The sequence below is a fragment of the Choloepus didactylus genome, chromosome 6 (genome assembly GCF_015220235.1).
Source record: "Choloepus didactylus isolate mChoDid1 chromosome 6, mChoDid1.pri, whole genome shotgun sequence".
Classification (NCBI taxonomy): Eukaryota; Metazoa; Chordata; class Mammalia; order Pilosa; family Megalonychidae; genus Choloepus; species Choloepus didactylus.
The window spans coordinates 43,242,313-43,269,515 of NC_051312.1; the positions used below are offsets into that span (position 1 = coordinate 43,242,313).

Below are 27,203 nucleotides of genomic sequence, written 5' to 3' on the forward strand. Positions count from 1 at the left end.
CACAATATAATACTTGGCGACAAAAGCAGGACATAAATAGAATTATTATAAGCATTCTTTTTCCTTTTTTAAGCAAAAGTGGGGTCACAGTGGATGTTGTGTCTCTGGGTAGAGGGATTGCCAGTGATTTTTAAATTCCTTCTTTACCCTTTTTAAAAAATATTTTCTAAATTGTATTCCATGTGCAGGTATTTATTTTATAATGAGAAGGAAACGTTTTGGGGTATAAAACTGGGGAGTTATCTGGACCTCAGAAGTAGCTTGGACCCTCAGAATGGACATGGTCAGAGTATGAAGAGAGGGGTCAAGGCCTAAATCTTTCTCGTGCCTGCCTGCGTGTGGAGGGTGGATAAAGCGAGAGGAAATAATGATAAAAACACTTAACAGCTAACACACATTGCAGAACTTGGGAGTATCAGGCTCCGACCTGAGCATTTTGGAAATATTCACTAACTAAATCCTCTCAGCCCTATGAGGTGGGCATCATTATCATTATTCCCATTTTCGAGATGGAGAAATTAAAGGACTGAGAGCTTATATAACTTGCCTAATGTCACAGAGACATTAGGGATGGAGTACAGACAATTGGCCACCTGAAGCCGAGCATCTTATCCTGTGAGCTCCACTGCCTCTTATGAAAGGAGCAAGACTCGAGGGGTGGGTGGGAGAGGAGAAGAGTTGAAACCGCTTGGTAAACAACCTAAGTCTGGGGAGAAGATTCCCAAAGCAACACTCCCACTCATAGGGCCTCTCCATCTCACACCTTCACGAGGCCCCTGCAGGTACAAAAAACCCGCAGTCTGAGGGCTGGAGCGGGCCTGCACAGTCCTCCCCTTGCTCCCCCAGAGGCTCCCCACCTCTTCTCCTGCTTGGGGGCACACAGTGTCATGAGCGGGTCCCAGGAAATACAACTGCATAGGGCGTAGGGACTGGTGCGTTCTCTTCAATGTACACCTCTCCCAGCCTTCCAACTGCCCCAGTTTGCGGGTCACCGTTTCCCCAGCTTTTACAGCCTGAAGACCCCGAAAGACAGAAGAGAAACGCACTGCCCCTCCCAGCAGGACTCTGCAGTGGGGAGCCCCAGAGAGAGGCCTGGCAGTACCAGGAATCCCTCTACACTCTGACAGGATTGTGGGGGTCAGGGTCAGAGGGCGCTCACTTTCTGACGGGATAATTAAATAGTGATGCTCAGAGACTGGGGACAACCCGGCCGTCCTGTTTTAGTTTACCCTCTTCTCTCCCCTAGACCTGGAGGGCCCCAGACAGACCCTGTCGGCCTTATCGGCCATGTCCAGAATTCATGCTCATGGCCAGGCAGCCCAGTGAGAGCCGCTCTTCTCCATATGCAAAGCTCTCGGCAGTTCCCACCACTGGACTGTTCGTGTATGACATTATACGTGTAATATATTTACATAATATATATAGTATATTATAAATACATAGACAATGTATATATTTACTTTTATATATTTATTCTATTGTTGTTTTTCATATATAGAAAATATATATACAAAAAACAACGATAGAATGAAATCTTCACCTTTAAGACTAAGTCACCAAGTCTGCTGGCTCAGAGCCCCAAGAGCACTGTTTGGCAGTAGCAATAATAGTTTTCCAAAACCAAATAATAACATGTGGAATTTATAGAGTTTACTGAGCATGCTGACATCCACTGCCTCACTGTTTAGTCCCAACATCCCTCTGGAACAAGCAGGGCTGGTCTCACACTATCCCTATTATACAGATGAGGAAAACTGAGGCCCAGCCCTGTTCTCTTAGGTGCTAAGCAGCAGTGCTAAGATCCCCCCTCACTACACTTCTCCTTCCCTCAGGGCAATGCTGCCACCCTTAGAAGAGGCACTTCTGGTGGGCCCATCCTCCGGTCAGGTAATAGTGAGCACCGCCCCCTAGCAGGTGCCAGGGAGACGCTGGACCATCAGCCCCCCCTCCCTGGGGAAGAGTGATCACGGGACAAAACACCAAGGAGCAACCAAAAAGGAAGACTCAGTCATCATCAAGGCGTGGGTGTTTGCACTCTCCAAGCCACACGTTTCTTTAATGTCCTCACATCCTCACAATAACCAGACATTCCTTTTATGATCACAAAACTCAATGATTACAGTTCGGAGAAACTAAGATGGCGGCTAGCTGAGACAGGGCGAAAGAACGCCTCCGTGAAAAACACTAGCTAAAAGCCAGAAAGTGACCCAGAATACCGGTTACAGCGATGCGCCAGCTGGACAAGGGCTCCTAGCTCCAGAGGGACCATATACTTGGTGAAACCAGGAGTCTGCATTCTGAAATGAGTGAGTAAGCTGGCTGGAAGACCCGCAGCTGCACGGTGGTCTGGGGAAGCCAGGGTTCAGCGTTTGGAGACCAGCTGGCTCTTTTAAAAAAAAGAAAAAGGGAAAAACCCAGGAGTGGCTGCAGCCGTGATTGAGGGAACCACACAGTAAAACACGGCAGGAGGGGGCTGGGCTGGCCTCTCAGTGTCTGGCTGGGAAGATAGCCCGCTGCAGATAACCTTGGGTCTGGGGGAACGGAGGGGAGAGCCGGAAACAGAAAGAAACCCTGCGGCTAGCAGCTGGCTCTCCGGAGGGCTGGATAAACTCCTGCCCGGGGCCGTGCCCACAGCCCAGAGCCCCGCCAGTTGTCCCTGAGCTGGGAAGGAGGAACTGTGCGAGGAGGAGGGGGCTGAGACACCCTGTTCGGCCATTTTTGCTTCATGCTGGGAGCGCACCGCCGCACAGCCTGGCGGCCGGGGGCTTCCCTTGAGGGATGGCGTGCACTGGTGACGTAGCACGGCATTCCCTCGGCTGAGCTCCTGGAGGATCATGGCTGGGAGGGGGGACCCGCTCAGAGAACCCAGGGTTGCTATGCCAAGTCCAGTGGTTTGTGGATCAGCGAGAGAGAGGGTCTGGGGCTGAACTGAAATGAAGGCCTAGACTCTTGTGGCGGCCTTGAATCTCTGGGAACCTGGGGGATTTGAACATTAAAACATTAAAACTGCCCTTCCTCCCTGGCCACCCATACACATGCCCCACATTCAGGCTGGATGGCTCCAGTAACACACCCAAACTGAGTTCTCCAACTGAACCCACAAGAATCATTTCCCCACACACCATGGGAACAAGGTTGAGAACTGACTTGAAGGATATAGGGGTATCACAGACGCTACCTGCTGGTTAGTTACAGAAAGTGTACGTCACCAAACTGTGTTTCTGAAAAACTGGATCGATATCCCTTTTTTTTTTACAACTTGAAAGAACCCTGTCAAGCAAAACAAATGCCAAGAGGCCAAAAACAACAGAAAATCTTAATGCATATGATAAAACCAGAAGATATGGAGAATCCCACTCCAAACACACAAATCAAGATATTGGAAGATACACAGTACCTCGCAAAATTAATCGAAGAACTACAATTGAGGAACGAAAACATGGCAAAGGATTTAAAGGACATCAAGAAGACCATGGCCCAGGATATAAGTGACATAAAGAAGACCCTAGAAGAGCATAAAGAAGACATTGCAAGAGTAAATTAAAAAATGGAAGATCTTAGGGAAATAAAAGAAACTGTTGGCCAAATTAAAAAGACTCTGGATATTCACAATACAAGACTAGAGGAAGCTGAACAACATCTCAGTGTCCTAGAAACCCACAGAACAGAAAATGAAAGAACAAAAGAAAGAATGGAGAAAAAAATAGAAAAAATCGAAACTGATCTCAGGGATACGATAGATAAAATAAAATGTCCAAACCTAAGACTCATTAGTGTCCCAGAAGGGGAAGAGAAGGGTAAAGGTCTAGAAAGAGTATTCAAAGAAATTGTTGGGGAAAACTTCCCAAACCTTCTACACAATATAAATACACGAAGCATAAATGCCCAGCGAACTCCAAATAGAATAAATCCAAATAAACCCACTCCGAGATGTATTCTGATCAGACTGTCAAATATGGAAGAGAAGGGGCAAGTTCTGAAAGCAGCAAGAGAAAAGCAATTCACCACATACAAAGGAAACAACATAAGACTAAGTAGTGACTACTCAGCGGCCACCATGGAGGCGAGAAGGCAGTGGCGTGACATATTTAAAATTCTGAGAGAGAAAAATTTCCAACCAAGAATACTTTATCCAGCAAAACTCTCCTTCAAATTTGAGGGAGAGCTTAAATTTTTCACAGACAAACAAATGCTGAGAGACTTTGCCAATAAAAGACCTGCCCTACTTCAGACTCTAAAGGGAGCCCTACTGACAGAGGAACAAAGAAAGGAGAAAGAGATATAGAGAATTTTAACAGACATATATAGTACCTTATATCCCAAATCACCAGGACACTCACTTTTCTCTAGTGATCACAGATCTTTCTCCAGAAGGAACCATAAACTGGGACATAAAACAAGCCTCAAGAAAAAAAAAAAAAATTGAATCTACTCAAAGCACATTCTCCAACCACAATGGAATACAAATAGAAGTCAATAATTTTTGAACTGTAACTTCACTATTTACTTCCTACATGATATAAAATACACAAACTCTAAGGACAGATCAGTGGTTTTGAACTCAATGTAAAATATGTAATTTTAGACAACTATGTAAAGGTGGGGGAATAAAGGAGTATAGGAACATAGTTTATATGTCCTATTGAAGTGAAGGTGGTATCAAAGAAAAACAAGATTGATATGGATTTAAGAGGTTAATTTTAAGCCCCACAGTAAACACAAAGAAATTATCAGAGAATATAACCATAGAGATAAAAGTAGAGTTTGGGTTAAGAGAAATGGGGGAAGGGGCAATGGGGAGTTAAGAAATGAGTATAGGGTTGCTGTTTGAGGTGAAGGGAAATTTCTAGTAATGGATGGTGGGAAAGAGCATTACAACATTCTAAATGTGATTAATCCCACTAATGGAAGGCTAGGGAGGGGGGGGGGTGGAATGGGAAGATTAAGGCTGTATATATGTTTCCACAACTGAAAAAAAAAAAGACAGTCTAACTAGATGACAATTGAATGCTAAGGATGAACTTGGATGGGATTGGAGGATAGAGAACAGGGGGCTCAAAGGGACACAGTTGAGACATAAGGAAAAGGAAATGCAGAATGTAAGCTTTGTATCATTGTTGAATCTCTTGTACTGCTTAGCTGCGCTTAATGGAATTGCATAAAAGAATGTTCTTGTTCATGGGAAGTGTATACGTGAATTATAGTGTATGTTCAAGGATGTGTGCAGCTAACTCTCATATGTTCAGAAGACAGAGCAATAGATGATGGATGATAGGGAGGGAGGGAAAGAAATAGCGATGTGACAGCATGTTAAAGTTGGTGGATTGAGCTATCGGGGGAGGGGGGTCAGGGTATGATGGAATTCTGTGTATGGGGCTAGTATTGTTCTTGCAACTGTTCATATAACTTTGAATTTATTTCAAAAAAAAAAATCAATGATTATAAAAACAGAAGCACCAGAAGAGTTCAAAGAAGCAAGGACCTATTAAAAAATAATCCTTGAAGAAGCACCCTTGGAAACAATTCATTTCTCTCACGCTGCTGTTAAAAGCAAGCACTCAAGATTGGCTGTTGGGAAACCTGTGTTGTGGCCTCAGCTCTACAGCCAGCCTGTCAGGAGACTGGACAAGACTTAACGGGTGAATGTTTACAAGTAGCTACCATGTCCAAGCTCTGTGTTACTTGACACTCAGTACCCACCCTTGAGCTTGCGGATCCCTGTAGAGGGCAAAGCCAAAGCATGCTTTGCTCAGATGGGGGCAGAAGTTACATGATTGCTATCGTGGCCAGAGACTCAAAAATATTTTATGGGAATGTGGGGGGACCCATAAAATGAGTCTTTGGGGAGGAGTCTCTGGAAAGCAACAGCATTTGTGTTAGATTTTAAAATGTGGCTAAGTCTTGGGAAGACCAGGAAGTTGGAAAAAAAGGCTGGGCCGAGAGAGCACACAAGGTAAGTTGAGGGAAGGGAACTAGATCTGCACAGTTGGCACATGCAGCATCTTTGTAGGAAAAGAGAATTCATTTCATTATTTCCATGGACCCCAACCCAAAGGGTGAGCCAGGGACAGGTGTCTCACATGAGTCCTTGGGCTTTGTCCATCCCTCTTGCCTAAGTCCAGTAACTGTAAGAACTTGGTTACTACTGAGCAGGGCCCACAGGCTGAAAGCTGGAGCAGAGTGGGGAAAGCCAGCCCCAGAGGAGGGGCCCTAATGACACCTGCCAACTCTCTCAACAAACACTTCTTGAGCTGCTACTACATATAAAATACTATGCTAGCTGCTGAGAGAAAGAGAATCATAAATCTGCTATGGGGTCTGTCTCAGGGTGCCTGAACACAGTGCACATTCGTGTGTGTGTATGTGTGTGTGCGGGTGTGTTGCAGGGGATGGGGGTGGCGGATCTTAGGAGCAACCATTTACCGAGCATGTTCTCTGTGGCAGGTATTCTACTGAAAAGAAGGTCCTTCACATACATGATCTCATTCCGCCCATTGTGCAGAAGAGGAACCTGAAGATGGTTGTTAAATATCTTTATAGTCAGTGCTGGAGCCTTGATGCAAGCCCAGGGCTGGCTCATGACTACTGGGTGGCCTGCACGCAAGCAACAGTTAAAACCAGGCCAATGGTGGCGAACATCAGGACAGAGGTACACGGGAGGACACTCTAGGGATTCAGTGGAGGAGAAGTCCTGAAGAGGCTGGCATTTCAGATGGGCTGTGCTCCCTTGAGAGTGACCAACAGACGACCCAGACTGGCTGAGCATGCATACGTTCATTCACTCACTCACTCACTCACTCACAGGCAAGGTCCATGCTAGGTCTGGGATACAATAGAGAACAATGTGCTCCCTGCCCTCAACAAGCTCACAGTCTAAGGGGGAGACTGACAAATAATCAGGCCATGGCAACACTGGATGGCAAGTGCCAGGATGCAGGAGAGATGGAGGCGCATGCAAGTGCCCATCTGGAGTGACCCCCCAGGGTCAAGGCCTTCTCTAACTAGGGCCCAGAAAACAACAGTGCTTCTGCCTGCGCCCTACCCTGAGTCAGGGCAGTTTCTCCTTCCTGCTGTCCCTGAATGGAAGGACAAGACCTCTGCACTTAGCCCTCTGCAGCTAAGAGAGGTTAAGTAACTTGCTCTAGGCCACCCTACAGAACCGAGCCCTTGTTTCAAAGGCCCTGCTTTTTCCATGGTTGCTTCAGCCTCTCTCCTTCGGGCTGTTGGCTGCCGATGACTCACGGGGAGAGGCCTTCGGCTCTTCCTTTTGCTTTCTGGGTGGAATGTTTTGGTTCCCAAGACTGGGTGTGGGCAGAGCCAAGACCACAGAGGCTGTACAACTGTGCTGAGTTGTCCGGGCAGACGTGCTTCCTTGTTAAGCTCTGGCCAGACGCCAGAGCCAACCCGCAGACGAGTGCGTCAGCTGTGTCCCCACTGGAGTCAGCTCCTGCTGGGCCCTTTGGGAGGCCGAGGGCCCTTAAAACCAAACTGAGTGCTAGGCCTGGGCCTGATAGACAGTTACCCATGCTACTGCATCTTGCTCTCATCCCCTTTTTTTCTTCTTTGCACCAGGGAAGGCCAGACCCTGCCACCAGGGGAGGGAATCTTATATCAAGGAGCCTGTTATGCTATGGGGAACCCCCACGGCCTATAAACGGGTCATTGCCTTGCAGTGGTGCCCTTTGAGCAGGGAGGGAGGCTGTGTCCTGCCACCTCAGCTATCACCTACCTCCAGGCCACCACTGCCTCCTCCCCCTCGCCTTTCACACGGGGTGGGGCCACCAGAGCCTTTATTCCTTCCTCCCCCACCAGCCACCCTGCTGAGCTCTGCCATTCATCCCCCTTGCACTGGCGCCAAGAGCGCCAGCTCCTTTCAAACCCCCAAAGAAAAGCAAAGCCTGGATAAGGCATTGCTCAGGCCCTTTGTTGAGGTCTTAGTTTCCAGGCCTTTGATCTCTCAAGCTTGCAGGCCAGGCCCCAGAACTCGGCCGCCGTGATCTGCTGCACACCAAGCCCTCTGTGGGCGCCCCCTCCAAACCCGGGCACCTGATAGCCCAATGAATGCCTACTTGTCATGCAGAGAAATTACAGCATCTTGATGGTGGCACTTGAGCTCAGGAGGAAAGGGGCCCTCCCCCAGGAGACACAATGGAGGGAGATTTGTGTGCGGCTGGGACTTTTGTGTGGAAGAAATCAAGCAGGCTGAGTGTCCATTTGGGAGGGTCCTGTAATCAGCTGGGGCAGCAGCTTGGAAACTTAGGGAACTAGAAAGGTAGGACACGGGCCCCACCTCTCAACAGTCTGCCTTTTTTTTTTTTTTAAAGATTTTACTCTCCTCCTCACCCCCCACACTTCCAATTGTCCTAGAAAAGTGACTGCTTCCAAGGGGAGGGCACGCTCCCGTACACACACACACATGCACACACATATGCACACGTCCACACAGTACACACATGCACACACACACCGAACACATGCATAACAGCACACATGTGCAGACGTAGTACATGCATACATATGTACACACACTCTCCACTGTGGGCCTCTGACTCATCTTTCCTTTTTTTTGAAGTAAGCCTTCCATATCCAAGGGCTGAAGCTTAAACTCACCTGCCTAGCAGGAAGAGAGACTTCCCAAGAATCCCACGAGCTCAAACATGCATGGGCACGTGGGTGCAATGAGTAGCACCCTCTGGAAAAACCTATCCTCTGGCTCTGGTCCCCCACCTGTGTGACCCTGGGGACATTTCATAATGACTCGGAAACTGAGGTAAAAATAGAACCCACCTGTGTTGGTTCATTTTATGTGTCAGCTCAGCTGGGTTAGGATGTCCAGTTGTTTGGTCAAATAGTGGCCAAGATGTGGCTGTGCAGGTCCATTGTAGATGGGATTAGCATGTACCATCAGCCGACTTTATGCAAAGGAGAGTGCCCTCCATAATGGGGATGGGCCTCAGCGAATCAGCTGGAGGCCTTATGAGCAAAGATCTGAGGGTTCCAGAGAAAACAAGAAATTCTACCTCAAGACGACCACAGCAACTCTCAGAGGAAGTTCCAGCCTGCCAGACTAGCCAGCTCCCCAAACTGGAACAGAGATTTATTCTTCAAATAAATCTCGTAACAAGCCTTGGGTATCCCAAGAGTAGGCACACACACACACATGCATATATACATATCCTTGGTTCTATTTCTCTGCAGAATTGTGATTGACGCACCACCCCTCAGCTGGCTCTGTGAGGATGAAATGAACCCGTACCAGGAACCTACCTGGTTGGTGCCTGGAATGTGACAGGGCATTTCATGAGCGGTGGCTGCTGAGACGATCATCCCAGCTGCCCGTGACCTCCCACGCCCACTCAGACCCCGAGAGAACCACAGCAAGGCCCTCCCACGCACAAGAGGTTTTCACACCCAACACGTTTTCTTATTCTTTCCTTCAGCCAGTCATCTCAACGTCCCTCTCCCACAGGTGGGATACATATTATTGTCCCCATTTTAGTGAGGGGAAGACTGAGGCCTAGAGGGTCTTCCCTTTCTCTATCTAGAAGTAAGGAAGGGTGTGGTTGGGATCATGTTAGTTTTTTAGTAACCAGAGATTTGGAGCAAGATGCCCGGACTGGGTTAACTGCCGTGCTAAGGAACGGGAAGGAAGGACCTCCTAGGCTGTCCCTCAACAAAGCCATCTCCTAACAGGTGACAGGGGTGGGTGGGGTGAGGGTGGAGAGTGTGGGACAGCTGATCAAGTACAAACAGCATAGTGCTTTGGAATCCTGGCCCCAGGAGCCAAGTGACCTCTGTCCTCATTTGCCTCATCTGTAAGACAGAAGCCACACACAGCCAACCTGCCCTGTGGCAGGGTACCCAGCCCACCCCACACAGCACCCAGGACCTGGTCTGTGTCCAATGGCTTCTCCCACCATCGGCCACTTTGTACTTGTTGCTTTAGAAACTCTGAAGCACTTTCAGTTCCTTGAACACTCCACCCTCTTGCTCACCTCCCCTCAGACTCTCCCATATGTCCTCCTCTTTGCCTGGGCTAGTCTCCTCTCCCTGTTTACTCAGTTAACTCATATTCACCCTACAGGTCCCATTACAGATATCACTTCCTCCAGGGAGCCCCCTCTGATTTCCCAGTCCAGGTGAAGTCTCCCCACCATGGGCTTCGTGGCCCCCGGTGGTCCCCCTCATCAGAGCATTTGTACCGTGATGAGTCATTGCCTATTAGTCGTCACTTACTCTCTAGGCTGTGCATATTAGAGGACAGGGATGAGTCTGTTTGGCTCACTGATATATCTATCTACAGCATTTCGTAAGGTGCCTGAAACAGGATCTCAACACACCTACGCTGAAGTAATAATAAAAAAAAAATAATCAAAAGAGGGTCACCGTAGGTTTTACCCTTGGGAAGACGGTTGCTGCAAAGGAGAGGCTAGGCCTCCCTATAATTGTGCCTAAGAGCCTCCTCCCGAATGCCTCTTTGTTGCTCAGATGTGGCCTTCTCTCTCTGGCTAAGCCAACTTGAAAGGTGAAATCACTGCCCTCCCCCCTACGTGGGATCAGACACCCAGGGGAGTGAATCTCCCTGGCAACGTGGAATATGACTCTCGGGGAGGAATGTAGACCTGGCATCGTGGGACGGAGAACATCTTCTTAACCAAAAGGGGGATGTGAAAGGAAATGAAATAAGCTTCAGTGGCAGAGAGATTCCAAAAGGAGCCGAGAGGTCACAGCTGGTGGGCACTCTTATGCACAATTTAGACAACCTTTTTTAGGTTCTAAAGAATTGAGGTAGCTGGTGGTGGATACCTGAAACTATCAAACTACAACCCAGAACCCATGAATCTCGAAGACAATTGTATAAAAATGTAGCTTATGAGGAGTGACAATGGGATTGGGAAAACCATAAGGATCACACTCCACTTTGTCTAGTTTATGGATGGATGAGTAGAAAAAGGGGAAGGAAACAAACAAACAAACAGACAAAGGTACCCAGTGTTCTTTTTTGCTTCAATTGCTCTTTTTCACTTTAATTATTATTCTTATTATTTTTGTGTGTGTGCTAATGAAGGTGTCAGGGATTGATTTAGGTGATGAATGTACAACTATGTAATGGTACTGTGAACAATCGAATGTACGATTTGTTTTGTATGACTGCGTGGTATGTGAATATATCTCAATAAAATGAAGATTAAAAAAAAAAAAAAAAGAGGGTCATTTCTTTCCCTCTCTCTCTCCTCTGAAAGAATCCACAGAAGCAGGGATTGTCCCAAGAATAAAATCTCAGGCTTCTGCCTTGTAATTTGACAGGTGAATATACTGTTCTTACTTTAGCTGGAAAACCAGGGGGAAAGGTATTACCTCTTAGAGCAAGTCCCCACTAAACAAATGTCTGAATCTACTCTTGTTCCTGGTGGTGGAGTCCCTGTCATGGCCCACTAACCTTCTAGCATCCCGACATCTGCCTGGATCCTCCCTCCCTAACCTAACTCAGCAGAGCAGCCGGCTGAGCCGAAGCAGGAAGCGGGGCTCTGGGGAGGCTGCAGCAACACGGCAGCCAGCTCAGGGCTGGGGAGAGCAGGAGATCGCTTTCCTTCGGCTGCCATTTCAACTTCAACTTGTTCTAGCTCCTGGGTGGAATGAGGGAGTGAGCAAATGAGGGAGAGAGGGAAGAACCTGGCAGACAGCAGGCTGGGGCCAGCACCCACTGACGGGTGGTGGCTGTGGTTAAGCTGGTGTCTCCAGAGGAAAATGAATGGGGCCGCAAAAATTGCCAGTCTGCCCTGCTTTTCTCTGTGGTTGAGAGGCCCTAGGAAAGGGCAGGAAACTTGTTGGAGGCTGGCTCCTTTCCACCTTTCTTTGAAGCTCAGCTACAACTCCATTAAAGTGAGAAGAGGGCACAAGAGGCTCCAAATTCAGAAAGTCTGTTTGCATCTCTGCACCTCTCTTGTGGGTGCCAGCCACCCTGGCCCTGGGGTACAGGTGACTGTCGTCCATCTAACAAATATTTTTTAAGTGCCTTTTTTATGCCAGGCACCATTCCAGTCAAAGGGGATAGAACAAAGAACAAAAAGTTCCTACATTTTGGAGGCTTACATCTTGGAGGGTAATGGAGGAATATCTTTTATGATAAGCCTTATTATACAGCCTGTTTCCCCATCTAGACTGTGCTCTCATTAAGAAAAGGAAAAGATCCAATTCACCTTTCGATTCTGCAGGGTGTCTAGTACAGAGCCTGGCACTCGCTAATGTCAGCTTTGCTGCCACCAAGAAAAGCCCCAACAGAATGTGTCCCCATATCCAGAAGTCCCTTTCCTTGCAGCTAAGGCCTGGCAGTGGCTACAGACATGGGGTGGGGACAGCAGCTCAAGGTCATCTGGTCACCCTCACAAGCCTGTGTCAGCCTCACATTTTGCGTTGCTTTCTAAGTGTGCAGAAAGTCTGTCATGGGGTTTTTCTATTCAAGTCAGGGAGAAAGTGTAGTAAAGGCAGAGTTTCTGGCATCAGATACAGAAAAGTTAACTTCCAGGAACATGAAAAAGATCAAAGCCACTGATCAACATTGCTGATGAGACAAGCCCAACCACAGAGGCCCAGGATTGGTCCTTGCAGAGGAACCACCCAGAACGGCAGTTACTGCGACACACACGAAATGATCTGCAGCTGACCCACATCGCAAGCAGAGGGCTTGGCACACAATAGGTGCTCAGTAAAACCCAGCTGGCTTCGCTACTATTTGAAAGGCTCTTGGCAACTTTCGACCGGTGCCCCTTACCCAGTGTGTACGTGGGGCCTGAGGAGACGCGGTCCTCGCTGATGCCGAGGAAAGGAGAAACCACTTGCTTCACCAGCTCCTCCAGCTGCAAATAACCCTCACTTGGGCCTGTGGGCTCATGAACACTCTGGAAACGAACATCCAAAACAGACACAGGTCAGTCAAACTTGTCATGGCAGTCAATCAACCAATCCCTACCGCACTCCTGCTCTGTACAAGGCAGCGAGGCCAGTTAGAAATAAGAAAATGGAGGCCTGGAGGTCTAGTGCCTCATCATGGGTCACGGCAATTAGAACTGTGTGTGGTGACCACCCTGGCAGGCTCTCCCATTGGGCCCCACCAATGTAGTATGGGTGGGGCCATCCCCACCCCCAGCTCTAGGGTTGACGTCTGCATGGTCCCAATGCTACCAGTAATCCCACCCTCACCATCATAACGATTGGCTCACACTCAGCAAGCTGGCACCCATCTAAGTACTTTACATGTGTTAATGCACTGAGGCTTGGCATCAACCCAATGAGGAAGGTGCCATCATCACACCCTTTCTACAGAGAAAGAGATGAAGACCCAGAGAGCTTAAGTCACTGGCTTCGGAAACCACCGCTGGTAAGTGGTGTGATGGAATGAATCGTGCCGCCCACAAAGACATGTTTAAGTCCTAAGCCCCGGTCCTGTGCATGTGAGCCCGTTTGTAAATAGGATCTTTGAAGATATTAGCTAAGGGGAGGCCATACTGAATCAGTATGACTGGATGCAATCAGGAATAGGAGACAGATCGGGAGAGTGACGGCACGTGACGGAGGCAGAGACTGAATCGTGGACTGCCGGCAGGCCACCACCAGAATGCTATAGACTTTAGAGAAAGCGTGGTTCTGCTGACACTGATGCTGGACTTCTCGCCTCCAAAACTGAGAGGATAAATTCCTGCTGTTTCAGCCTGCTGGCAGACCCAACTGTCTGGCTCCAAGCCCATCTTACTGCCACTTGTTAACAGGCAAGAAAAGAAATGAGAAAAGAATACGGAAAAGCCCAGAACAGTACAAGACAGGGACAGTCATTCTGAAACCAGGCATACTTTTAGCACCAGGACTGAGAACCAGCTCAGAGACCCAGTGTGAGGGAGCCCGCCATGCTCAGCCTGAATAAACTTCAACCGAAACAAACTGCCTCTACAGTCAAAACCAAAAAGGAGCCGGGAACCAGTGTTTTCTGGAAAGCCAAAAGACTCCAAGGGAATTAAATTTCTTGCAGGGAAATCCATGGCACCATGCTCCCATGTGGAGAGGCTGTGGGGAAGCAGCACAGGGACGGAGCAAAGCAGGGACAAACAAGGTTCCACGGGGGCTGCTCTCAGCCCACAGGCTGCCATGTCAAATTCTCAAAGCTGAATAGACTTTCAGCGAAAGAGTAAAAACCTTCCACCACACTGGAGGATTTCAGGGACTGGAGGGAAATTTGGGCCATGGAGGGTCGAGCTCCTGCAGGTGAAGAATGGCTGAGTGTGATATGTGCTTCCTTGACCCCTTTTCATCTCCATCACCCTGGGGTGTGTGGTTGGGGGGGCGTTAGGAGGGAGGGAGCAGCTTAAGGAAACACAGAGGAGACCAAGGAGGGGGCCTTTGTTTAGAAGGTTTGGAAGTTAGGGCTGGAGAAGGGAGGAGAGGCAGAGGAAACCTGAGTGGGTCTAAGAGCCGGTGCAAAGAGCTTCACCCAAGGCTGACATGCCCTTGAAGGCAACTCTGGGGAGAAGACACGATGGGTTTGCCTGCACCCCTTTGCTCCCAATTTCCACTCAGCCTGAGCTGAAGCACTAGAAAGCACTGGAAATCAAGGGGGAAAGCAAGCAAGGTGCTTCACTAAGGAAGACACACACACGCACATCTGCCCAAACTGGAAGCGAGTCCTCAAGGTGGCAGAAGTAAAAGGGGAGCTGTATTCACACTCCCCAGGAAGCACATCAGGCCTCAAAAGCAGAGCAGTTTCAGCCACAAAACCACCTTGATTGGGTTTCAAGGCCCAGAAGGACATGTGTTGCTTTGCTTCATTTTTTCCTGTCCTTGGTATTTCACACCTGGCTTCTCTCCCAAGCCTTTCCCTGCCAAACTTCATAAGCTCTAAATGGAAAGGAATCACAGAGAAAGGAGAAGAGAAAAATGTGGGAAGAAGATGAAGAATGAATGCAGAATTTGGAGCTGATGGTTTTCTCCTGAGAACCCGGCTGGCGCACAGCCCTTCTGGAAGGTGATTCTCTCAGCCCTCAACCTGGCTGCCGGACTTAATTTGTGGGGTCCAGTGCCAAAGGAACATGTAGGACCCCCTGTTCAAAAATTATGAAGACTTTCAAGACAGTGATAGGAGAGAATTAAGCCAAATATGCAGCCCCATGTGGTGACCTGGGCCTCTGGCTGGGCAGGACCCCTTTGGTCCCCAACTCTCTTAAGATGATCTCAGAAACTGTCCCAAGGTCTTCACATCACTCAAAATCTCTGGTTCGGCCTCTCCCCAGGACACCCTGAGGACAGGAGCACGCAGCCCACAGTAGGAGAGTCTGAGCCCCTTGCTTATTAAGGAAGGAGGGGTTGGTTCATGAGCATTTTGTAAGAATGATGGAAAATGAAGGCCTGAGAAATGGCTGGTTCCTCCATGTTAGAGTCAGGCAGGGAAAAATCGGCAGATCTTAGGGCACTGTGGAAAGTGGGGGATCTGGGGAGAGAATGAAGCAATTTTGACTATTGGGACCAAGTTACCTGCAGCACGAATGTCCCCGGGACAGTGCAACCTGGAAGTCTCCAGTCAGACTCAGAAGGAAGGGGTCACCCCTGCTGCTCAAGAGAATGAACTTGGATGGGGAATAGAGTCACATTTGTCACTATCACACCCCAAGCCCCAGACTCTACAGCTCCCAGAGTGAGAAAGATGGGCCAGGAGAACATATTCCCAGGAGGCCTTCAGGGAAATTAGGCTACACAAGACCCCACATTAAGGGGAACCATCTTAGTTGCTTACAGGGCATTTCTAAACATGCAGCAAGACTGTAGGAGGGAAGGAACCATGTATCAAGCAGTGGAAGGTAGAAAGAGCAAGGACTAAGGAATCAGCAACAAATCCAGCTGTTACAGACTAGTGCCTGACCTTGAGCTAGTTAGCCAACTTCTCTGAACCTCCACCTCATCATGCACAAGAAGCACTGCTTCTTTGCCCACTTTGCAGAAATTCACCATATCCGACTGTCCTTCCCACAGCCTAGGAGAAGTAGTGCGTGATGCTCATCAAGATGGGGTCAGAGGGGAGAGCCCTAGCTTTAAGTAGCTGGGTCCATCATTCTGTGAACAAATGTTAATTTAACACCGACTGTGCCAAGCACTGAGAGCACACTAGTGTGGTGAAACTTCAGGGCCTGCCTTGATCTGAAGGGCGCTGATGGGAAGACGGAGCATTCAGAGCAGAGAGAACAGCGAGGACAAACATCCTGCTGCAGAAGGGATCAGGAAAGGGGGCAACAGGCGGGAGGGGACAGAGGCCAGGGTTCAGCTTGGACTGTTTCATAAGCTCAGTGGCGAACATTGAGAAGTTTGAAGCTGCCCGTGGAGAGCAAATTGGGGTTGAAGTAGGGGCTAGAGTAATAGGGGAAGATTCTCCATGTAAAGAGGAGCTTCAAGGGTCAATGACTGATTTCTCATGTGGTTGTTGAGAGGATTAAAAGGGAGGAATGTATATTGGGTGTCTGGCACAAACCCCTGCATGTGGTAGATGCTTTTCATTCCCCAGACTCCTGTTTTACCACTCAACTGTCAGCAGGAGACAGCCCTCACTGGCAGGAATGTTTCAATCCTCCTTCCTAACAACAATAAATAAATGAATCAACTCTCATCTCTAAAATACTATAAATGGGAGGGTAGAAGCTGCAACCTTCATTTCCTAACCTACCTGTGCCAGTTTGAATTTATTATGTCCCCCAAAACACCATGATCTTTGACGCAATCTTGTGTGGGCAGATATATTAGTGTTGTTGATTAGATTGTAATTCTTTATTGAGTGTTTCCATGGAGATGTGCCCCACCCAACTGTAGGTGGTAACTCTGATTAGATCATCTCCATGAAGGTGTGGCCCCACCCATTCAGCGTGGGCCTTAATTAGTTCACTGGGGCACTATAAAAGCTCAGACAGAAGGAGCAAGCTTGCTACAGCCAAGAGGGACACTTTGAAGAATGCACAGTTGCTGAGAGAGGAGCTTCAGCTTACAGAGACATTTTGGAGACAGCCTTTGAAAGCAGACTCTTGCTCCAGAGAAGCTAAGGAGGACAAATGCCCCAAAAGCAACTAAGAGTGACATTTTTGAGGAGCAGAAGCCTAAAGAGGAACATCCTGGGAGAAAGCCATTTTTGAAACCAGAACTTGGAGCAGATGCCAGCCACATGCCTTCCCAGCTAACAGAGGTTTCCGGACACCATTGACCATCCTCCAATGAAGGTACCCAATTGTTGATGTGTTACCTTGGACACTTTATGGTCTTAAGACTGTAACTGCGTAACCAAATAAACCCCTTTTTATAAAAGCCAATTCATTTCTGGTGTTTTGCGAAAAGGCAGCATTAGCAAACCGGAACACTACCTATCAGAATCCCAAAAAAGACCATTTCCCAGACTCCTTATTCAGGATCCAAGCTCTAGTTTATGCTTCTCAGATGCCAACTGCACACAGTTTCCCATCCACCCCTCCTTTCCCTTTTCTTCCATAAAAAGAAGGCATTCCATGCCATAAGGACCAAACTCCACTTTGTCTAGTTTATGGATGGATGTGTAGAAAAGTAGGGGAAGGAAACAAACAGACAAAGGTACCCAGTGTTCTTTTTTACTTCAATTGCTCTTTTTCACTCTAATTATTATTCTTGTTATTTTTGTGTGTGTGCTAATGAAGGTGTCAGGGATTGATTTAGGTGATGAATGTACAACTATGTAATGGTACTGTAAACAATCGAAAGTACAATTTGTTTTGTATGACTGCGTGGTATGTGAATATATCTCAATAAAATGATGATTAAAAAAAAAAAAAAAAAAAAAAAAAAAAGAAGGCATTCCAGTCATTGATACCCACCCTCCCTCTTCCTCCTCCCCTGTCTCCTCTTTGACCCCAGGAAAGGAGGAGAATGCCCAGGATGACAGGACGGCTGAGGGAACCAGAAGAGGGCAGCAGATGGTGCAGGTCAGAACTGACCTCCATCCTGCTGATGTCCCATCCCTGTTGTGAGGAACCACCAGCCTTGTCAAGGATGAAAACACCTTCCCCGAGGGAGGGCGCAGACTGAGGCTGCAGCATCTGAACTTGTTACATCCAGGTGCAGAATTGGGAGAAGCTTAAGGAAGTAGTTACTTTTTGAAGGTTCTCCTAGCCCACAGCCCTGGTCTTTGAGAATTGAGTGCCCTCGCTTTTAGGCATGAGCAATGGAAAGGGGAGAGGTGGATGCCTGAGAAATTACTGGACAAAGGGGCGTGCCACCCACACTGGGCCAATCTTCCCTGGGGAAGAAGCAGAGTTTCACAGCTCTGAATCCTGTTACTGTTTACTGGCGGAGGGACCTTGGGCGAGGTCAAAAACCTCCTAGGTTTCCGTTTCCTCATCTGTAAAATGCCCATCTCATAAAGTAGTCATTTGGATTATTTAATTAAGACAACACACTTAAAGACTGTCGCTTGAACCTGGCACACAGCCAGCAACCAATAAATGTCAGCTTACATTCCTATTGCTGGTTTAGAATTGGCATTGAGAGACAACGAGCAAGCATCTCGGAATTCGCTTAGTGGAATGGATATAAACACACACGCTGCGGGATGCCATGTTGGATCATGTGCTAATCAAAGCACTGAACACAATTCTGTAGAAAGGGAGAGACCAAGTCCAAGAGAGACCAGGCAAGGCCAGTAGAGGCAGTGTCATTGAGAAATGATGTACACAGGTACAAGTAGAGAAATGGAGAAAGGCTGGTGGCTTTGCTGCCTGGCATGGTCTCATTTTTGGTTGCCCCCATGAAGCCCATCTGTCCTGGCAACCTCCCAATAGGTTCTTGTCTGGCTTACTCTGGGCTGAAGCTTTTTTTTTTTTTTTACTTGCAACCTGTAGCTCTCTGACATAACCAAAGAGGAGAGAAGGGTATCCATTTCCTGAATGGCAAGACCATGCCTCTTTCATGCTCCACTGTGATCCCAGCACCGAGTGCAGTTCCAGGGATCTAGAGGGTGCTCAATGAATGTTCATCAAATGAACAAATGAATGAAGGAACACAGACAAGTAACAGTGCTCTGGTCATCTGGTCCCCTCTGTCTCTGGCCTTGGGACCACATTTCCCCCAGGGCCTCACCTGCAGGATGAGGAGCATCTGGACAATGGACGAGGGCAGCTTGGACTGGGCCAGCAGCAACAAGTCGCCCAGCTTCGCCTTCAGCAGAACCAGGTCTCGGAAGCCCAGCAGGGAGATCTGGCGGATGGTCAGTTCCTGGCCCTGGAGAGGGGAGAGGCGGGAGGGCCGGGAGGTGAGTGCTTGCTGGATCTGCCAAAACCACGTGGGGTCCCAGATAATAAATGCTTACAGAGCATCCAGGACAGGACAGGATGAAACCCCTGCAAGGCCCCAAGGGGCTGTCAAAGGGTTGAAGACCTAGTTCCTGACCTCTGGGAGTTAAAGCTTAACTCTTGGGAATTAAAGATAAGGCATGACTTGACTTGCCTAAATGACCAAAAGATGAAACAAGACACATAATACAGGCCACAAGGTCATAAGTGCTATGAGTGGTCAAGAAGGAGAATGAGAGAAAGATGGGGAGAAACAAGAGGAAAGGTGGGACACCAGCTCCCCACATTCAAGACCACTGCCTGGACTTCATTTGTTAATTATTTGAGCATTTAGCACATGCCAGGCAAAAGAGGAAAACTGACAGATGCATTTGGGTGATTCTGATGCACTGCCCTCCCCACCTGCTCACCCACATGAGGAAGGCACCAGGCTGAAATCATTCTGGGCTCTGAACAGAAGTTCTTTAGCATTTCACCGTGATCTGAGAACAACAAACCATTTTCCCCGGGTGCATCCTGGAAGACTAGATGCCATCACACAACAACATGGCCTGGATCAGCTGCGCTGGAACCTGGCTGGCATCACCCAGGCAGCGCTGCTCTGGGGAACCCCTGCTAACGACTAATTTATTCACGAACAGGGCACAGAGCCTGGCCCGGAGCGTGTGTTCAATAAATACCGTTGCTGAATCAAATGCATTTTTTTCCTTTCAAGAGTGCTTTTTAATGTCGCTTTATCTTTTTTCCCTTGTTGCAGATGTAAAACACTCACATATTACAAACCTATATATTGTAGCCCACCGTAATCTGGCATCCACGATAACCATAAACTGGTCTTACAGTTTTGGAAATACTCCTCCAGATTTCGTCTTCCTATGGCATTTTTAAAAAGTTTTACAAATGGAGCTAACAGCATATTGGGTGCTTTAAATAAGTTATTTTATTTAATTACGAGGTCCTTTTACTTGCTTTTATTCTTTTGATATCTCTGAAAACTTGGGCAGTTAGTATTAGCTCTGGTGATGGATGGGGGTGCAGGGGCACCAGGAGGAGGCCAGGCTCGGAGCTCTGCTGTCCCATCTAAGCCCAGGGCTCCTTCATGCTCATGAGGCCAGAAGCTAACAGGGCATTTCTGTTCACAACCCTCCAGTGAAGTGAACAATAGAATCGTTTGATTTAAACCATAGAAGAAGGGTGGAGAAAGACAGAAAAGAAGGCTGGGGCAGGTGAACTTCTAGTAACTATTCAGTTTCTCAGCAATTCTGGTGGAAAGAAGAGACTGCAAGGGGAAAAGACTCAATTCCAGCACCTCTTTCCCCAACAACTGCCAAACCACTTCACAAAACTGACTTTCCAAGATTTTTCTAGAAGGCCATCAGGGCCTCTATAGGTTCTCTCCATTCCCTGGCACAGCATTTCAAATAGAGACAATTTTAGCTTGTTTTCATGCTTGTTTCTGGTTTTGTTTTTTAAATTATAAAATAATAGATATTCATAGGAAAAGATTAAAACAAGAAGAGCTTGAAGTGAACATACATCCTCTTTCCCTCATCTCTTATTCTCACTCCATACAGATAGCCACTCTTAAAGTTTCTTATTCACACTCTAGATTATTCCAGAAAGTTTCTATGCATATAATATCACACACATAACCCTTTAAACACACAGACAGACTATACACTTCCTACTGTCCTGCAACTTGCTTTTGTTTGCTTACAATACTTTGGACATCTCTTCACACCAGTATAAATTGATCTGCTTTACTCTTCTTTAAGGCTGCATAATATTCCATGTTTATTTCACCAACCATCTCCCAACCAAAATACCTTCATTTTTAACCCTACAAATAATGCTGTAAAAAACATGTTCCTCCACGTCTCTCTGTGTATCTAGATTAAACCCCCTCAAAGCAAAATTGCTGGATCAAAATATGCTTTCCAAATGTCTTATAGATATTGCCATGTTGCCCTCTGTCTTGGTTTCCCAGGGTTGCTGTAACAAAGTACCACAGACTAGTGGACTTAAACAAAAGGAATTTATCGTCCCACAGTTCTGGAGGCTAGATGTCCAAAAATCAAGGTGTTGGCAGGATTACGCTTTTTCTGATGTCTGCAGCATTGGTGGTGGCTTGCCGATGATCCATAACTCAGCCTCTGCCTCCCTCACGTGGCTATCTCCCTCCCATCCTGTCTCCTCCTGCCTCCTACTTTTTGTATCCAAATTTCCTCTGCTTCCATAAAGACTCCAGTCCTATTGTATTAAGGTCCACCCTGATTCAGCTTGACCTCACCTAAATTTACAACATCTTCAAAGATCCTATTTACAAACGTGTTCACATCCACAGGAACGGGGATTATGACTTGAACATGACTTTGTGGGGGATATGACTCCAATCCATAACACCCTCCAAAAAGACTGCATCAACTGCTGCTTGCAGTGTATGTCTCTAGAGAACCTACTTCCTCACACCAATGCAGAGGATTTTTTTTTCAAGTAGAATGATACAGAAAATTCAGAACGTACCCCAACTTAGGCAACTCTAAGGGACTGTCCCAATGCTTTATTGTTTAGTGCCAGGCATATGGCCAGCACTCAAGAGTAACCCATTCCAAATCCATCTGCTCAGCCCATAACATGTGAAACGTAGATCGAAACAACTGGGTCATCATCTGGGATTTCAACACCTTTTTATTACACAGAGGATTATAATGATAATGATATTGATGATGATAGCAACTATTTTTAATCTCCTTAATATCCCTGTGAAGTACATATTATTTGATAGACAAAACCTGAGGCTCAGAGAGGTAAGGTTATCTTCCCAAGGTTCCTAAGGCGTTAAGTGGCAGAGTGAGGATTTCAACCCAGGACAGCCTAACTCTGAGGTTCATGCTCTGAACCACTCTGTTCTTCTTGGGTGCTGGCGTCCCCCTTCCCACTTCCCCAGATTAATCTGCTGCATCACCTCTTCATGTGAAATGCCTGCGGCTATTTCAATATAGACTAGACCTGGGTAGTTATAGTATTTACCTGAGGAAAGATGAAAATTTTGCCTTTGGGGCTTCCTAGCGCAGCATTAAATATTACATGCCCACAGGAAAGGCCTGGGTTTCTAAAAGACCAAAGGGGTCTGCTGAAAGGTATCTGGTGCCTCTGTGTTCAAAGGCACGATGAACCAGGCCTGAGATAGCAACATGGTACAAACCTTCATATTAAAACTGGCTCCAATATCCCACATCAGTAATCCCATCACAATACAGTGCTTTATCTTTGAAAACCCCTCACTAGCCACCAAAGCCATAAAGACCTTTTCCATCTGCAAAATCTGGTCTCTGATGCAGGCAGAAAATAGTTTTATGGGAGGGTGGTGTGGAGCACCCAGTTTATACCAACCTGCCATATCAGTGAGTTAATCTTTCCTTTCTTAGAGGTTATTTGGGAACATTAACCATGGTCCTGACTTGTCACAGGCCTAGCTGTTTCTTCAGCACTTAATATTAGGAAAGGAATTCATACCTAACCAGAATCAGCTTTTTTTTTTAATTCTTGTTTTAGGCTGGGGAAAAAAGCATAACAAAAACAAGCCCATTTCCCCTCAACCTCCTTCCTCTAAAATAATTAAAAATTCACATCCATATTACCCAAAGTACAGCCTAGCTTCTCTAGGCTAAGCACAAAGAAAGAGTGCAAGTAAAGAGGATTTATTCATAAAAACATGAGTATGTGAGCTTGGGTGAGCCCGGAACACAAAGAGGGAAGCAGGCAGTTTGCCTCCTTGGGAACTCAGTGCCCTTGGTGCTCATGAGCCACGATCGATCATCCATCCCCTCTGAATATTCCCGTCCTTTATCTTGCCCAGGCCCAATCTCAGCTAACTGTATAAAAACGGGGTTGCACTCTAACGCCCTTAGAAGTTGGCAGGGAAAGATTTCGAGAAGCCTGCCAGGAGGGGGCTTTGGCAAACCAGAGAGCAGAAGCACAATTCAAGTAGGGAGGGGGCATAGGGGCAAAATCAGTTGTTGTTAGATACTACAGTTTTTCAAGAGAAGCAGAACATTAGCATCCATAGACTCAAACATCTGGGCTCCTCCCTAGGTTTGAGATTTAGAGGGTGCCTCTTGGTCCTCCACTACCTTATAGGAAAATGCCTACCGAGATCCCACACTACCCATTCTATACCCATTTTGGGTGCCTGGATGCTGGAACTCCCTGCCCAAATGACCCTAAAAAAACACCCAGGACATTCTGCTTCCCCCTCCCACTGAAGGGTTGCCAGACTAAACACAGAGTACCCAGTTAAATTTGAATAACTTTTTAGCATAAGTATGTCCCAAATATTGCATTATTTGTGGTTTATGTGAAATTCAAATTTAACTGAGCACCCTGTATTTTATTTGCTAAACTCTATCCCTCAGGTCTGTCTTCCTAAGAGAAGACTGCTACTGGCTGAAGGGTGACTTGAAGAGAAGGGGAAGATTTGTGGGTGCAGGGGCTAGATGGTCCATGTAAGTGCCATAAAACCTCTTGAGGGGTGCAGGATGGAGCTCAGGATGGGATGTGTTATGGGTTGAATTTGTCTTCCAAAAAGACATGTTCAGGTCTTAACCCTGGTCCTGAGAATGTGACCTCATTTGGAAATAGGGTCTCTGAAGAGGTTATTAGTTAAGATGAAGCCAAATTGAATTAGAGTGGGCTCTCCTCCAACATGACTGCTGTCCTTATAAGAAGGAGACCACTGCACACAGACAGACAGACACAGGAGGGAGAACGCCATGTGACAACTGAAGCAGAGACTGAAGCCTAAGGATTGCCGGCCATGGCCAGAAGCCAAGAGAGAGGCACAGAACCGATTCTTCCCTGCAGACCTCAGAGGAACCCGGCCCTTCCAACTCCTTTTGGGTTTCTAGCCTCCAGAATTATGAGACAATACATTTTGATTGTTCTAAGCCATTGGTATGTGGTACTTTGGTACGGCAGACCAGAGGCCTCTATCAGTACTCTCATACTGCAAATGTTAGGGGAAGGCCTGACATAGGAAATGGGATCTTTAGGTCTAATCTCCCAATTTAAAAATATTTGACTTATTTTTAAAAGATTTCATATTCCCTTAAAAGACCATTCAGACCAAAGAAAGCCCGTCTGTCCTTACCTCTGATATATGGTAATTCCCACCATTGCTTAACATTGTGTTACTGTTCTGTGTCCTAATACCACACTTTAACAAGCCCTATTACACATAAAGTCTTAATTCTGGTAGAAGCAGTGGGATAGTGAGCACACTGCAGAGTCAGTGTGTGTGAGACAGACATATCTTCCTCCCTTTCTCAACTAGAAGGAAATCAGTAAAAATAGTAAAATGAGCAGAGGTCACAAAATAAAAATACTGGGACCTGAAGAGATGTCACTGGTCTCCTATTCTAAATTCCCCATTTTGCAAGAGATGAAATAGAGCTACACCCAGAGAAGTTAAATGAATTTGCTCAAACCCATGCTCCTGAAACCAAGTCTACAGGTTCCTTGTCTGGTGCTCTTTCTCCTATATCACGTGGCTTCCTGTCTTCGAGGATCCCTCATGGAGGGGAAGGAATATTATTTCTTTCTCAAAGGGAAACTTGCTTAAAAATTGTGCTTTCAAAAAAGATAGAAAGAGAGAGACAGAGACGGAGAGAGAGAGAAAGGAAAAAAAAAAACCATCTCCTTCCACCATCTTCTCTACTTCTGTAAAATAAGAAAAAAACACAAACCATTCCAAGAACATAAAGACATACTCAGAACCAAGAGGGTAACAAGAGCCTACAAACTGCCAGTTATGTAGCCACTCTTCTTCGCTGGAAGCTGGGTGCTAAATATAGATCCCAGACCCCTCAAAATATCTCCCAAGTCTTTAAGCAACTCACAGCACCCAATCTCCAGGATCTTCCCCCTTCACCAAGAGGTCCCAGGTTGCAAAGATCAAGAAATAAGACAGATTGCCGAGGCCAGCAGAAGGTCGTTCCCCAATGAGACTGACCTGAACTGGATAAAATATTGCCTGCAGGGTGGGGAGAGTCTCAGTGAAGAAGTGGTCCCAGACTTCAGCCAGAACCTCAATGAGATTTTCACCTACACGAGGGCGAGAAGACGGGAGGGGAGAAAGAAAGAAAAGAACTTGTCATTACTTGCAGGAGAGGCTGAAAGATAGCTCCATCTGAAATATAAAGGTACACATGCTGGAAAACTTGCAGCCAAGAGTTGCTGAAGCCCAGGGAAGGGGTGTGGTGGTAAAAGTCGCCTTCCCTGGCTAAGATCACCAGAAATTCTCAGAGCAGAAATACATCTGGTCTACGATTCAGGTAGGGATCCAAGCTACATTTCACTACTAGCACTTGAAATGTGAGGGGCGGGTAGAGGGAGGAGAGCTCATTACCTTTCTATATCCCAATCCAGAAACGGGAGCTGAAATTTTCAAACCACATGAGAATTGCTATCATCAAGTGAATGGTTACTACATTACCAGACACTGTGCTAAACTGCTTACTTATAAGACATTTAATGAGAGGCTCTACAATTCCCATTGCACAGGCTCAGAGAGGCCAAGTAACTGGCCCAACATCACATAGCTAGAAGGCAGTCAGAGTTGGGATTCCACAACCCATGCTCTTGACCAACCCAATCTTGGAGATCATGTGCACAGCTACATACTATTTTGTTTTTCAAATCACTAAGACACTGGCTTTATTCTGGGTTTGAGCTGTCAGTGGAGAGAGATGGAAAGAAGACCTGGAAAGTACCACCTCTGCCCACTGCTTTGCAATAACAGGGAGGGTGGCATTCTTGGAAGGGGTCACCTGCAAAGCACAGGACCCACCCCCTGACTCTGTGCCCATTCACCCTGGGATCAAGAAGCTTGAGCTATGGCCAGGTACCACCCCCAGGCCAGCTGTACATGGGTCACCCAATGCCACTGGAAGGCTACGCAAGTACTTGCAGGAAAGGTGGGCATTGGCAAAAAGGGAGCTGGCATAGCAGTTGCTATTTAATGACCTAGATAACAGAGCCAATTGGGCACCATCTTTGCTCACTGGAGACAAAGAAACTGGGTCAGCCAAGATCAGAGATGCATTTGACAAAACACTGCCAGTTCCACTGAACAAGTCTTGAAAGAATCATTTAGCGTCTTCTATTAATTTAATGAACAACAAAAGCAGTGGCTGGGGAGAGAGAAAAGAACAAAGGCATGACTAGCGGCTAGAAGAACCAAAAGACCTGCAAATTCTGAAAGGTCAGAGTAAATATACTGGGGAAGAATGCAAATCCATAGCACCCTTCACTTCCCTTTGTTGGAATCCCTTATTTGCTTCGTCTCCTCCAGTAGAAAGGGAGTGAATGAGGGTATGGGCCCTGTCTTTCCAGCTCACCATCGTATTTCTCTCTCTCTCTTTTTTTTAAAACCATTATCTTTCTGGTGCTTAGCATAGTACCAGACCCATCAATAAATAGATTTTTAAAAATCTTTGTTGAATGAATGAATGTCAAGTACCAAGTGTATAGATTTTACAAACGCTGGGGCTGATGAATGGAAAGAGGTTACCATTTAACCCAAATAGGGGACAGTATAGAGAAGGACTTAATAGTTAGCTTGAATATTTTTCTTTGCCCTTAGAATGAAGCAAATCTTTGCAGCATGGCCTACATGGCCCAGGAGAGTCTGCAGCCTTCAGTGTCTTCATCCTCTTTTCTATTCCCCACAACCTTTGGAGTCTAACCACATGGGTTTTATTTCAGTCCCTCAAACTCACTGTGAATCTCATACCACAGGGCCTTTGCATGGGCTATTCCATCTGCCCAGACTGCTATTTGCTTCCCCTCTTTGCCTAACTTACT

At 46.9% G+C, this 27,203-nt stretch overlaps 1 protein-coding gene across 8 annotated transcripts in view; it reads right to left on the bottom strand.

The window, feature by feature from the left end:
- The window catches only part of PRR5L (proline rich 5 like), a 171,489-nt gene that overhangs the window by 4,689 nt on the left and 139,597 nt on the right, over positions 1–27,203 (bottom strand). For 6 of the 8 annotated variants that reach the window (XM_037840121.1, XM_037840122.1, XM_037840119.1 and 3 more), the window contains 3 exons: positions 25,351–25,442; positions 19,129–19,269; positions 12,773–12,899 (listed from right to left, as the gene is read on the bottom strand). In XM_037840121.1, the coding sequence (XP_037696049.1) occupies positions 12,773–12,899; positions 19,129–19,269; positions 25,351–25,442 (360 nt within the window). The remainder of the gene's footprint in view (positions 1–12,772; positions 12,900–19,128; positions 19,270–25,350; positions 25,443–27,203) is intronic. The other 2 variants (XM_037840126.1, XM_037840125.1) reach the window with 2 other exon arrangements.